This window comes from Falco biarmicus, chromosome 1, assembly GCF_023638135.1.
Source record: "Falco biarmicus isolate bFalBia1 chromosome 1, bFalBia1.pri, whole genome shotgun sequence".
In the NCBI taxonomy this organism is placed as follows: Eukaryota; Metazoa; Chordata; class Aves; order Falconiformes; family Falconidae; genus Falco; species Falco biarmicus.
This window is the reverse complement of record NC_079288.1, coordinates 81,908,911-81,921,788: the sequence shown is the minus strand read 5'-3', so window position 1 is coordinate 81,921,788 and position 12,878 is coordinate 81,908,911. Positions and strand designations below refer to the sequence as shown.

The 12,878-nt window shown below is 41.3% G+C and overlaps 1 protein-coding gene across 4 annotated transcripts in view; it reads right to left on the bottom strand.

Annotated features, from left to right (window-relative positions):
• Positions 1-12,878, bottom strand: part of CTBP1 (C-terminal binding protein 1) — a 251,580-nt gene that overhangs the window by 156,161 nt on the left and 82,541 nt on the right. Inside the window, exon 1 of one of the 4 annotated variants that reach the window (XM_056340795.1) lies at positions 3,547-3,666. The exons of 2 other annotated variants lie outside the window; for them this stretch is intronic. In XM_056340795.1, coding sequence (XP_056196770.1) covers positions 3,547-3,553 — 7 coding nt within the window. In that variant the 5' untranslated portion in view covers positions 3,554-3,666. Of the gene's footprint in view, positions 1-3,546; positions 3,667-12,878 lie in introns of those variants that run through there. One more of the 4 variants, XM_056340786.1, reaches the window with a different exon arrangement.

Below are 12,878 nucleotides of genomic sequence, written 5' to 3'. Positions count from 1 at the left end.
AGTACTTAAAACCAGCTGCATCTCCTGCACAACTTTCCCAACAATATGTATCAAGTGAATCAGTTTCACTGCCCTGATGGCCACTCCACCACACATGCTCCAGTCCGTCCTGCCCTGCCACGATGCTTTAGACACGACACTGCTGGTTTGCAAAGCGAGTGGGCTCTGATGGGAATGCCAGCCCCGAAAGGCAGATGTTGTGTAAATTCATATTTCATAAACACAGCTAATTGTGACAAGAGGGCTATAAAAATCCTTGTACCGCTTAAATTATTTCTCCACTTAGAGCAACTCTACCACCAGAAGATGTTGCACATTGCACTTTATACTGAACTGGCAGTGCTGGGTGGTAACATTACAGCTCTATTAAATAACAGATATAAAAATTGCAGATCTTTAAAAATTACAAATTAATCTTCTGCCATCATTCAACACAACCACTTAAAAACAAACACACCATGCAACTGTCACTAAAAGTTTTCCCATCTAAGGCTGCGTGTGTTTAAATATGGAAACTATACTTCTGAAATAAACATAGCTGCTATCAGTGAAAAGTGCTACTACAAGTCGTGTTGCTATTAGACAGAAACTACCACCTTAGTGTCATATATCCCTCACCAAGGATTTACCAAGGAAATATCCTCTCTTCATCCAACAAAGTCACAATAACGGCAAAAAATGCAAAAACCAGCAATAAAACCACAAAACAATACCTGCTAAAACTTTGATACGTTGATTCACAGACGTAGGGAGGTAAAAGACTGTTAATCCAGAGACTGTTTTTTAATAAAGTTATGTTTTATGCATTTACTGATGCTGATCCTTCAGTAATCAATGTTTAGCAGATCCACTGTATCCATATGTATACTGCCGTCTAAATTGTTATCCAATTCATATAATTAGGAAAAAAGAAAAAACCAAACCTATTAGTTAAGTTTTAGCTTTTCTAGCCTATTTTTGCTTTTACATTTGGTTATTTAGAAAACTAGTTATTATATTTGGGGAAAAAATTTATTTACATGCATGTCCTTCAGGTAACAGTCTACACTTACTAACATTTATTAATTTAAGTGCAAGAGTAAGAAAAAACAAGGTTTTCTTCAGCTCTGTGTGGCCACAGGATCTGTACGTGGTAACAGATAAGCGATCTGGTACTGTGCAAAAGGGAAAGAAAAGACTTCATTCACTCCCTCTCACCTGTCTGGGTGAGAAAACAAGCAGGAGGTGTGGAGGGGTAATTCAGTTCTGCAGTACTCACGTCATCTTTCATATTTCTGTTCCCACCAGAAGCAGGCAATGCCTGCCAGCCTGGCTGCAGTTTATTTACACACTACTGGAAATCAGAATTTACTATTTAGACTAAAGACCCCTCAGCAGGTATCAACTAGGCACAGACATTATTTTGTCAGTTTTCTCAGGATGCTCTGAAAAAGTTTACATAAACCACAAAAACTATGCATGTCACTACGTAATGAAATCAAAATACAATAAATAAAATATACATGTGAATATTTCTACTTTTAAACAGTAGTTACTGAACTGCAGCTAACTTCATTTTAGAAGTACATATTGCTTGTATAAAAAGCATTTATGTCATAATGGAAAAAATACTTTATATATAGCTAGCTATGTTTCTCATATACTCAAGTATTCCAATCATTTGAATATTTTCATTTCACTTAAATCATTTGAATACATTATTAAATTCAATTTAAACTCCCTAGGTATCTATCATTTTAGACTATCTAAGTGTTTTGAGTAGATGATCATGAAACCACAGGTATGCAGTTTTTTTCTAGGAGCTGACAAATCACCAATGGTGCAACAGGTGCTGTTTCCATTCATCGTTATTTTTTACAAAAAGAATGATGCTGGAATAGTCCCTCTCAGCGCTCAGGCTACCTGGGCACCCATGGGTACACGGGCAAGAGGCAAGGACCCACAAATCTGTGGCAGCACAGCTGCTCCGGCTGGTTCCCAACCCCAAGAGATACAGGGGCAGCTCCTGCTTGATGAGGCCTGACTGAAATTCTTCCAGCGCTCTCTGGAAAAACCTTTACAGCATCCTATGGCTTCGGGCTGGCAACAAAAATCTGAAGTTTTTAGGCCTAGCAATAGACTGGATCCATGAGCATCCTTCTGCCTTTACAACACACAGCAAGGGGTTAACAGCATCATGAGCAAACTCAGTGTAGATCACTCTGACTTCACTGACAGCACCACTGATTTTAACCCAAATTTCTATAAAAGGCACCTTAAAGGTTCTATGGCAATTTTATTCACAAGAAATATACGGGCAGCGATTTTTAATCTGCTCAGATAAGGCATTTGTATTGAAAATCTCTGCTGTTCACAGAAATGATCATGCAAATACGCTACAATTTCAAGTACTATCTCCAACTGGGGATGCCACACAGTATATTTAAATTTCTACCTCACTACTAGATGGCACAGAAAGCGCACGGCCCAATCGTAACTGCAATGCCACTCAGAGAACATGCCACAGAGAAAAGTTGTGAAACCTGTCAAAAGATTTTTCTGTCTTAAGGCACATCTCTGTCAAGAATAACTTTTACCAGGAAAACCACCAGGAAACTCAGAACTTAAAAAGAAGGATGCAGTTTTAATATGAGATTAATTATATGGCAAAAACATAACAGAGTTGACCATAGAACGACTTGTGAAAAAGAGATGCGATTAGATACAGTGCAAAATAACACAGAGCCAAGTGTGTCCCTGGACCGCCTAACAGATTGACAAGACAAGGTAAAAACAGAGGATACTTAACTTCCTATTTGTTATTTTAAATGTAAACCGCACAAAATACGTTCGGACAAGAACACATAGCTACCAGTTTTCGGTCTGAGGGCACAGCAAGGGAAACGGGCATTTGATCAGCCCACAGAAGTCACGGGTGGGACGGCTGGGGGTCTCCCGCAGGACACAGCAGCCCCAGCCCCACTGACTTTCTGCAATTCAGGCCTCGCACACCGCAATTTTCAACGGAGCGATGCTGACCGCGCAAACTCCGCCCGCCGACGGCCGGCTGCGGCGCAGGGCCAGCCGTACCTGCGCGGCGCCAGGGCTGGCCGGGGGTGCGCAGCCCCTGGAACCCCCCGCCCGCCCCCCGTCACCCAGCGCCGGGCTCTCCCCGGCAGCGCCGGCAGCCACAGCGCCCTGCAATAAACCGGTGCCCCGGGCCCGGGCCGCGGGCGCCGCCTCCGCAGCCCCTCCCGCTGCCGCCGGCCGGGCAAACTTCTGCGGGGCGCCACCGCCACCGCGCCAGGGACCCCCGCGCCAGGCGGGGCCGGGCGCTGCCCCCCGCGGCGCAGGAGGCGGCGTCCCCCGCGGCCGCCCCGGCCCCGCTGCGCGCTGGCGCAGCCCGGGGAGCGCAGGCACCCCGCCCAGCGCGCCGCCGGAGGAGGAGAGATCATGATAAAATCGTTATTAAAAAAATAACATACTTAACAACAAATCACGCGATTCGGCCGCGGGCCGGCGGGCAGGGAGGGCCCGCCGCACCCGGGCGCGGACCCGCGCACCCACCTTGCATCCCCGCCGCCGCCTCCCCACCGGAATATGCCGCCGCCGCCGCCGCCGCTGCTGAAAATACGGGGCAGGCGGGCGCGACCAATCGGGGCGGAGAGGCGCCCGCCCGCAGCCAATGGCGGCCGCCCGCCGCCGGCCCTCCGCCAACCGCGGCGCAGCTCATTACCCGGCCGCCGGCGGGGGCGGGGAGCGGAGCGGAGCTGAGCGCAGCGCCGCCGCGGTGGGGAACGTGCCCCGGGCGCCCGGCGCCGGTCGGGACCCGGCGCCCCCAGCCGCCGCCTCCTTTTCTTTTCCCCTCTATTAATTTTTTTTTACCCTTTTTTCTTAAAAAAAAACACCCTTCCCTTTTTGTTTCCTTTTTCCCCTCTTTTTTTTTTCCATTTTTTTCCCCCTCTCCTCCTCCTCCCCCCCCGCCCCCCCCCCCCCCTTTTTTTTTTTCCTCTTTCCCTCTCCTTTTTCAGGACCGGACTTTTTCTTCCATATTTTTTTCATACCCCACCCCGTACATCATACAGACCAAAAACTTCAGGACTCCCCCCTAGGAACTGGTTCTGCCAAGTGTGAAAGGATGCCTCCGCATCGCCCAGCACCCGCTGCTCCGAGCTCCGCAGCGCGGTATTTTCGAGAACCCAGAAAGGTGAGAGGTTGGAAATCCCTCCAGCCGCCTCCCGCCGCAGCCCCAGGCTCGGGAGAGCGCCTGTTCAGCCAATGGTTTTTAATCGGGCTACGCACACACTCAGCACATGAACAGGAGCAGCCCGGCGGGCGCAGAGCCCAGCCTTTAAAAATACCCAAACGAAACCAGCAGATGTTTCGGCCACACCAGCTCAGCACGCAACGCTTCACACTGTATCACCACAGCGAAATTATTAGCAAAGTAAACTTTCTTATGAAGTCCAACAAGTGTGGAAATAAATATCTGCTTTACTTAAAAAAATGTGGACTGCATAGTCTTATTTAAAAAAAAATAAATTTAAATTCACAAACATTTGTTCATAAAAATAAACTTTTCCATCAACAAAACTCATGAGCTGCTGTATATTACAGCAGAAAACTATCAACTGTAGAAGAGGGGATAAAAAACCTCAGAATTTTCTTTTGTTTTTCCAGTCTAGCATGACCCTAATAATTCCTGAGTTGGGAGTGAACTAAAAAAAAGTGAGAAAATCGGCGCCTCCCGTTTCTGATGTCACACTCCTTCTGACCTTACCCCCGGCATTTAAAATCACTAAATCGTATTTGCTGAAAACTCTTGCCCAAACAGGCCACGTTATTAACACGTTCACGGTGTTTGGCTGATACGGAATAATATGTGCCGTGAAGTGATAAACCCGATACCAACGCAAGTCTTGATGATAATTTACAGGAGAAAGCTTTTCTTTTGCAGATCAAGAAAGGGCTTATTTGTAAGGTGCCCCAAGAGCCAAGAACTCTGTGGTGCTACGAACTGCTGACAGGCAACCAATAACTGTGACGAATTATACATTCATGGCATCTGCAACAATCGATAAATTGACTCACCAAATTAATAAAATATAGATCACAAAGCATACATTTTTATTAAAGAATAATTTCATGATAACCAAGTAATGTGGATGCTTCCAAGCATAAGATTAAATTACATGCTGAGCAAATCTGGCATTTTGTGATAAACTGCGAAAATAGTCTTTGCAACAGCAACTGAGGAAGAACACTGCTGACATAGTCTATAAACATGTTTTATAAAGCATAACCGAAAGTAACAAAAAAAAAAAAAAAATCATTGAAGTGGTGGTTAGAGAATCCACTACCATATCCACAATAATTACTTCCTAGACTTCTCCTTGCTTTGTAATTTATTCCTTCAAATATGTTGCTGATTTTTGTTAAAAGTAATAAAAACAGATTACCTACATGGGAGAATATCTACACCAAATTAAATCCTTAACTAGTCAGACTCCAGCAGTAATAATTATTGGAGCCCACAAAGATTTCTAGCACATTTAGGATGACGGAAAATTCACTTGGATGCACAAGGCAAGTGTCTTACCTGCTAGACCAACACTGCTTATCCCATTTGTGTGCCTGCTGAATAACTTTTAAGTTTTTGCTTGAATTTAGGAATATGATGAATCCCATTGGACTTGAAGGTCTGAAGCTATACACATGGTCAAGTATTTTCCTGCACAGATATTTTCCACTACTGATAAATGCATCAGGAAGAGCATGTAACCTCATGTAAAGGTATCAGAGAAGTCATTCCTTCCCCAGGAAGGAAGACGGCGCATCTCTTATGGCAACAACTTTACTTCTGGGAAGAACGCACTTAGGCACATCCTCAGTCTCCCTTAGCCTGCTAAGGTTATTGCTATACAGCCTCAAAACATGTCATAAATGAAGAATTTAAAATACTGAGATCCTGTTTATTAACATTTACAATTACAGTTTTAAATTTAAATTTACAGTTTATATTTGTATAAAGTTTACAATTCCTGAAACTCCTTAGTACGCAGTCTCTGCAGGCTATGACATACCGACAGCATTAGAAGGCTGTCCTAAAATTAGTTTTTATCCTCTATAATGCCAGATATGTGGTGCTCTTGGGCAGTCATCCCATGATTGAAGTCTTGTCAGATCTTCCAAATATTTGTTTTATCGTAAAACATCCAGCATTTCCTGGAAGCTGGTGCTTTCATACTTGCAGTGAGTATTTTACATCCATAATGTTTAGCCACTTTCTGAACTTCCATAGATCTCCTAGCTACACACATATAGTATGAGGTCTTTCCCATCCCTTCTTTCTAGCTAATAAATAATGGAATCTTAAATCTGAAATGCTGTCATGAAACAAAAAACAAATAGAGGATAAGTAATATAAAAACAATATTTGTTTATACTAGAACCATTATGAATTGAATTCCGTTTTTAAACAAATGACATTTAATAATACATTAAACACATAAACTAGAACATATTTGAAGTTATAATTCCATCAGCTCTTTCTCATGACATTCATCTTCTCAAAGGCCATATCCACAATTCAATCTAATCATTTACAGAATGTTAAGTTAATAAACAGACATGGCTCCTCAAAAATGCCTTACTACTTAGATATGCCTCCATTCTCCCTAACTATGGCAACCTAGATCAGTTTCTGGTGGTGATTTTTTTAAAAAAAAAAAAAACCACAAACCATAATATTTGCTAGCATATTATTAGCAACTGGAAAATTATTATCAAATGTTATTTTCTTTCAGAATGAATTATCTTTATTTGGAAAATATACCCAAATATTTCCACTAACAAACTGCCATTCATTTAAATATTTCACAAATTTTCTGCATGGTGATTGTTTCATTTACTAAGAAAATACCCACATCTCTATGAATCTTTTCAGTCACCAAAACGTGACTACAGATAGCAGGAATGCATATTTTAGAGAAGCAGCAAACAGGACCAGCTTCAGAATTACACCCACTACCCTCAAGATAAGATGAGGCGAGAGCATTTTCTCTTGCCATAAATTACCACTCCCTCCTATCTGCAATTATTTAACTTTCAAAAATAGCTGCAACGCAGACAAATTATGAGCTATAATTATGCAAATTTATCCCTGATATTAAGACTGCATACATGCATATATGTATACCTACTTAGCCTATTCTAAAATGTATCTGCATGCATAATGTTAAATATTATCATCAAATATACCAGGATTTCTTTACCTTATCACCCAGAGTGACAACGTTTCCATCCTAAATATCTGTAAGACATTCCAGTGGTCAAAAATGCCCACTACTGCTTTTTATCTGTATGGTACCAGTCATTTGTTCCTGGTACATCTTCATCTAATAAACCTTCCCCCTTTGTAGATAAGAGTGCAGAGCCCTAAGCTCACAGTAGTCAAAAGGAGCATCAGCCAGGCTCCAGGGGAAAGGGAAAAACAAAAATGATTTTTTTTTTTGGTGTGTCTGTATATCACACAGAAGCTGCACCAAGGTCAGAAGTCCATACTCTAAAAACACCTGAAAGCTGGAAGTATTAGAAATAGCGTACACAGCCTCCGCTTGGCTGCTGTTGGCTACAGGACATTTGGTCAGACGGTGCTTATGGTCTGAACCAGTTCAATGATCATTTTACAAAGTACTTCAACTTGCATCATTCTTTTCTTGGAAACTGACATTATTCAATATCCTATGTCCCTCAGTGAAAAGCAAGTTAAAATTTCGCTACTCCTGCACTACTCTTCTGACTCAAAGCAAGCACCACCCACTTTGTCAAGGGTCTTGGTAGTCCACCAACTCCCCAACAAATTAACACTTCTGCTAGATCTCCACCATGCTGCAAAGTGCTGCCTCTCAGACAGACAGCTGCATTTCTCTTGCTCATCCATCCAATTATCCAGATACTCATCTCAGGCATGGGGTAACACTGCAGATCTTTAACAGCAGCACTGCTTCAAGGGCATTGTTTGAACTCCCATAGCTTTTCCGAGCCTCTGGTCCTGCCTGTGTGGCTTTACATCCAGCCATTTCCACAACCACAGCCCGTGGGGTGAGGGAAGGGAGGTTATACGGGAGGTAGCACCATGGGGAGGGTTGGGGCAGGGGCTAGGCAATCTCTGTATTCCCAGTGACCGGAACATTTCTTTTACTTATTAATGTGTCAAATTTACAGCATTCATTATGCAGTGAACATTATACAGCAATGAATTCAGATTTTGGGGTTGTTTTTATATATATGTAGATGTATTATTATTTTTAAGAATTTAATATTGTTCTTTGCACTGTTATAGGGCTTAAAAATCCTGGATTCCCAGAGATCTAGGTTCCACTCAGAAACGTCACAAAAAGATGGCAACCCAATACAGCTGTCTCTTTCCATGCTTGTTTTCAATGGTGATAGAATATATTGCTACAATCAAAAGCCTCAATACTTTCTGATCTAAGGCACAAGAAAAAATGCTATTTTTAAAGTCAAAATCTGTTATAATGATAGGGTTGGGGTTTGGGGTGGGGTTTTTTTTTTTTTTGGAAGAGTAAACATTTATTATTTTTTTTTACTTACAGGGAAAATTCTGAATATTGTACATGCACATTCACATCATTTTGCAAAACTGTCAACACCAGATATACACTTCCTTCCTTGAACTATCTCCCTGTGTTGCAACCCTCATCTAAATTTGAAAATATTTTGGTAAACATAGCTGATGTTTCATGGGTGTAATTTTGAGACCATAAGGAATTTAAGAAAACAGTTGATACTGTACTAAAATCTAAAATAGGCTTTTAAGAATTTATCAGCTTACTCAAATCAGCAAATAATATGATAACTATACAGAAATGAGCATCTGTAGCCCACCTAGTTCCCCTTAAATTTTCCTCCCTGCAGTTTTGTTTTGGAACTTTTGAGGTCCTTTTAAAGGATATTCATACATTCTATTGTGGTAAAATATTTAATACATTAGTTAAATATATCCTTCTCTTAACACCTATATATCAAGATACTTGTATCACAATATTTATCACAATGGGTTTTTACTCCAGGAATAGATTGCCTCAAGTATAGTTGTGAACAGCCACATTTTTCGCAGATAAAGAAAATAGTTTGAATAGCATTGAGAGTGCTCCTGTTGTAACACATTTCTTAGGAGGTCTGAGAAGGATTTCCCTGGGGATGTTATAGGAGCTATGCAAAATAATTCCTTTTATGAATTGGCTCTATTATGGAAATCCCTGCATTTTTTTGCCACCCATCTCCTTGGAATGCTGCAGTGGACTTAAGTGGTGCTCTGCCCACCAGGAATCCTCTTCCAGCAGCCTCAATTCATTCAGCATTTGTTGGTACTGCTTTTTTTCTTTCTGAAGCCATTTGCTTTCAGTTCTTTTAACTTTTGTTCCATACCATGTATCTTTAAGGATGAATACTCTACACTGCTCACATCTCCCTCTTACATGATAGTCTCTTCATCTCACTCATTAAACTGTTCTGAAATTATGAACTCACACCAATAGAGCAGAAAATTCTCTTCCCTTGTTTTTATGCATATCACTGGGACTGCTAAAGCACACCCCATGATCATCCAAGTACTATTTACCTATAATGAGGATCTTGTTGCAAGTTCCTCTTTCACAAAACTCTGCTGTTACTCAGAAGATATGACCTTTGATTTTGCATTTTGAATTTGATTCCACTTCTATTAGCCCAGTTTTGAATGTCATCTCAGTTATTTCTGTACAATATCCTGACTCTTCTATATTTAGGATGTCTTCCAATTTTGTCATTAGCACAGCCCCTCTATTGATGCCAGGTGATCCATATTGAGCAAGTCAGGCTCAGTACTCCACTGGTGACTTCTCTTGCACACACCTTTTAGAAAAATATTATTTTGAGTAGCACCTGCCAGTGAATTTATGCAGGAAGAAATAGCTCTTCTTAGCTGAGTCTTCCAGCTGCAACCACTCTGCTTGCTTTCTGGCTCATCTTTAGGCTGAGTTAAGATATATAGCATGAAATTATGCCTACAGTTGCTTACACAAGGACCACATCTGGCCTCCACAACATCATTATTCAGCAGATGGTCGTGAGTAATATGTCCTGGCTCAAGGTCTTTAAGAATACTGGGCGCATACTGGGGAATCGGCCTCTGTGGTTGGAGCTGGACACACACACTCACGCTTTGTGGGATGCTTTCCTCCAACACCAAGGTCTCACTGACCTTCACAAGGCAGACAAAACTCAAACCTCAGCTTGTTTCTTCAATTCTGAGGCTCAGAAGCTTATAATTCTTAGTAGCAGTAAATGCTAATTTTTATGAGTCTTGAATTAATTCACAATAAGCTCCTCAGTATTCTATAAAATACACAACACTTGTAAGCGCTGAGGGCTGAGATGAAGGTGGCTTTTGGGGGGGTTGAGTTTATTGGGGTTTTTTTGGAACAAGAGATAATGTCTGGATTTCAAAACACTGTGGCGGTTTAGAAACGAAGAGTGAAGACTCCTCCAGGGAGGTGCAAGAGGCTGCTCCGTGCCACTGGCAGGCCAGAGTCTTTTAGAACCTCTAAAAAAATGGTTCTGGAAAAAAAAAAAAGTAGGTTTAACCATTTTTAGGAGCACTGCCAATACCAAGGCATCAAACCAGAGTCTTTGCCTGTACCTGTCTTCCCATCCCTACAAGGATCAAACAGTATCATTAAATCACACCGTATTGTTAAAGCGGTTCAAGACCGCCCCGGAGGCGCTGGACCAAGAGGCGCAGCTCTACAGGCAGTGATGGTGTGACAAACCCACTGCCTCTCCCAACGGGAAGATCCTCAGCTTGAAGCCAGCACGTATACGTACCTATTGCCAAAAGGATGGGATTTCTGCAGAGAGATGTCGGGTAGCTGTAGGACCTCTGCTAAGGCGTGTTCACCAAAATGCTGTATTTTAATTACACAATTACACAGAACTCAAAGCCCCAGTTCTGAAGTTTTGCAGACACAACCCTTCTTTCTGGCACAACCTACTTCGGCGGTTAAATTCTGAAGCCATGTGCAGAGCGAGAAGACTTTTCTTAAACCCTTCCAACATCAATAACACACTCCTAGTTATGAACTTCAGTTAGCTTTGTGCTCATTAAATCACAGCTGTTTCCCTTTGATGTAGTATTAGATCAGACCACTAAAAACACTCTGTGTGTGTGTATGTATACAAATACATTTTCCCCTTTGTTCTGCAAAACAAACTCTTAACAGAAAAGTGTTTATATTAAAACTAAGTAGAATTAAATGTCAATTAAGAGTTAATAATAGTCTTAAGATAACATTTCAGATCTATCATAATCCCATAATAAACTGACTGCAGAGCTGACCTTGTTTTGGTTTCAGCTATTGTTTTGACTCAGAAAGAAACTACCAGTTGATTTTAAAACCTGAATGATCTTAAACATTAACATCTCAACTGAAAATGCTCCTGGATCTTTCCTATTGCTCACAGGAGATCAACACACCTCATTTCACTTGCCTACCTGCTCATCACAGCTCTGAATACATGAGGAAGGTTTTGGGGTTGTTCTGCCTTTTTTTTTGAGAGAGATATATATATTAGTTAGTGCTTCTTTAACAAAAGCAGATGGACTTTGTTCCTACTCCTCTAGTCCTTCATAAGCTCTTTAGATCACAGATAACACAGAACTTATTTAGTGTATCTGGAATGAAAATCAGTTTGGATAATATAAACCTATTTTTCAATGCAAGGGATATGTTTGCTTTCAAAGCTGTCTGAAAGACAGAAAACAATCCACCAACTGAAGATATAAAACTAGGTAAAATATGCAATAATTAGCATTCTTCATTGCATTTTACATTGAGAAAGAGTTCTTCATGCAGCCCATTTTGCAACACAAGTAAGAATAGAGCAGTTTTGATTGGTGAATCAGAAACAGCTTAAAATTTATTTTTAAGATTGTCTGTTCATATGTGCCTTTTCAGAAGAGTATATTAGCCTTCAGAAGCTCTAAAAATGATTCTGCCAAAAAAATAAACAGGCTTAACCATTTTTAGAATCACTGGCAATACTAAGGCTTCAAACCAGAGTGTTTGCCTGAACTTGATGCTTCTTTCTGTGAAGGCAAGACCTCTGCAATTTGATAAAAGCAGCAACTGATACTGTAACAAAGACTGAACTCTACCACACTCCAAAGCATCCAATCTCATTTGCTAAAATCTATTGAAACACAAATACATTTCAGTTTACCAACATGCTTCAGGCCCGAGTTCATTTCTACATGAATTTACCTTTAGCTTGTAGGAGCATTTAATCACGTACCACATCACCTAAATTCTATGCACTACACAATAAGCTTTTTACTACCTTTGGAAAAGGAGATAAAGCTCAACAGCTAGCCATATTCATCTTTTTCTACCATTAATCTAATGAGAAGGTGGCAGATGAAGCTAGATTGGGGTATAAACGCTCTCTGGACTTTTATGCAGTATGTCACGCTTGGTTCAGGTCACTTGCTATAACACGAGTTTGCATCTTTATTCCTTCTCCAAAAGACAACGCTGCTAGAATCAGCTGTGTACCAGGTACCCACTATGTAATTTACAGTGCAGTAACAGTTACAGGGGCCAGAGTGACTCCCAGCGAACCCATACGTATGCTACATGGTGAACCCATATGTATTTTACATGGAGTGCGCATGGCCTATATATTGCCCCACGTCAGGCTTAAACACCTTATTTTAAAGTCATCAGCTAAAGTGCGTTTTGTACACTCTTTCGGGGCAATGGAAAAATAGGAGTGTTTTAACATAGTCCTGGCTGTAAATCCCCGCTTCTGGCACACATCTCTCCTCCTCAACCACC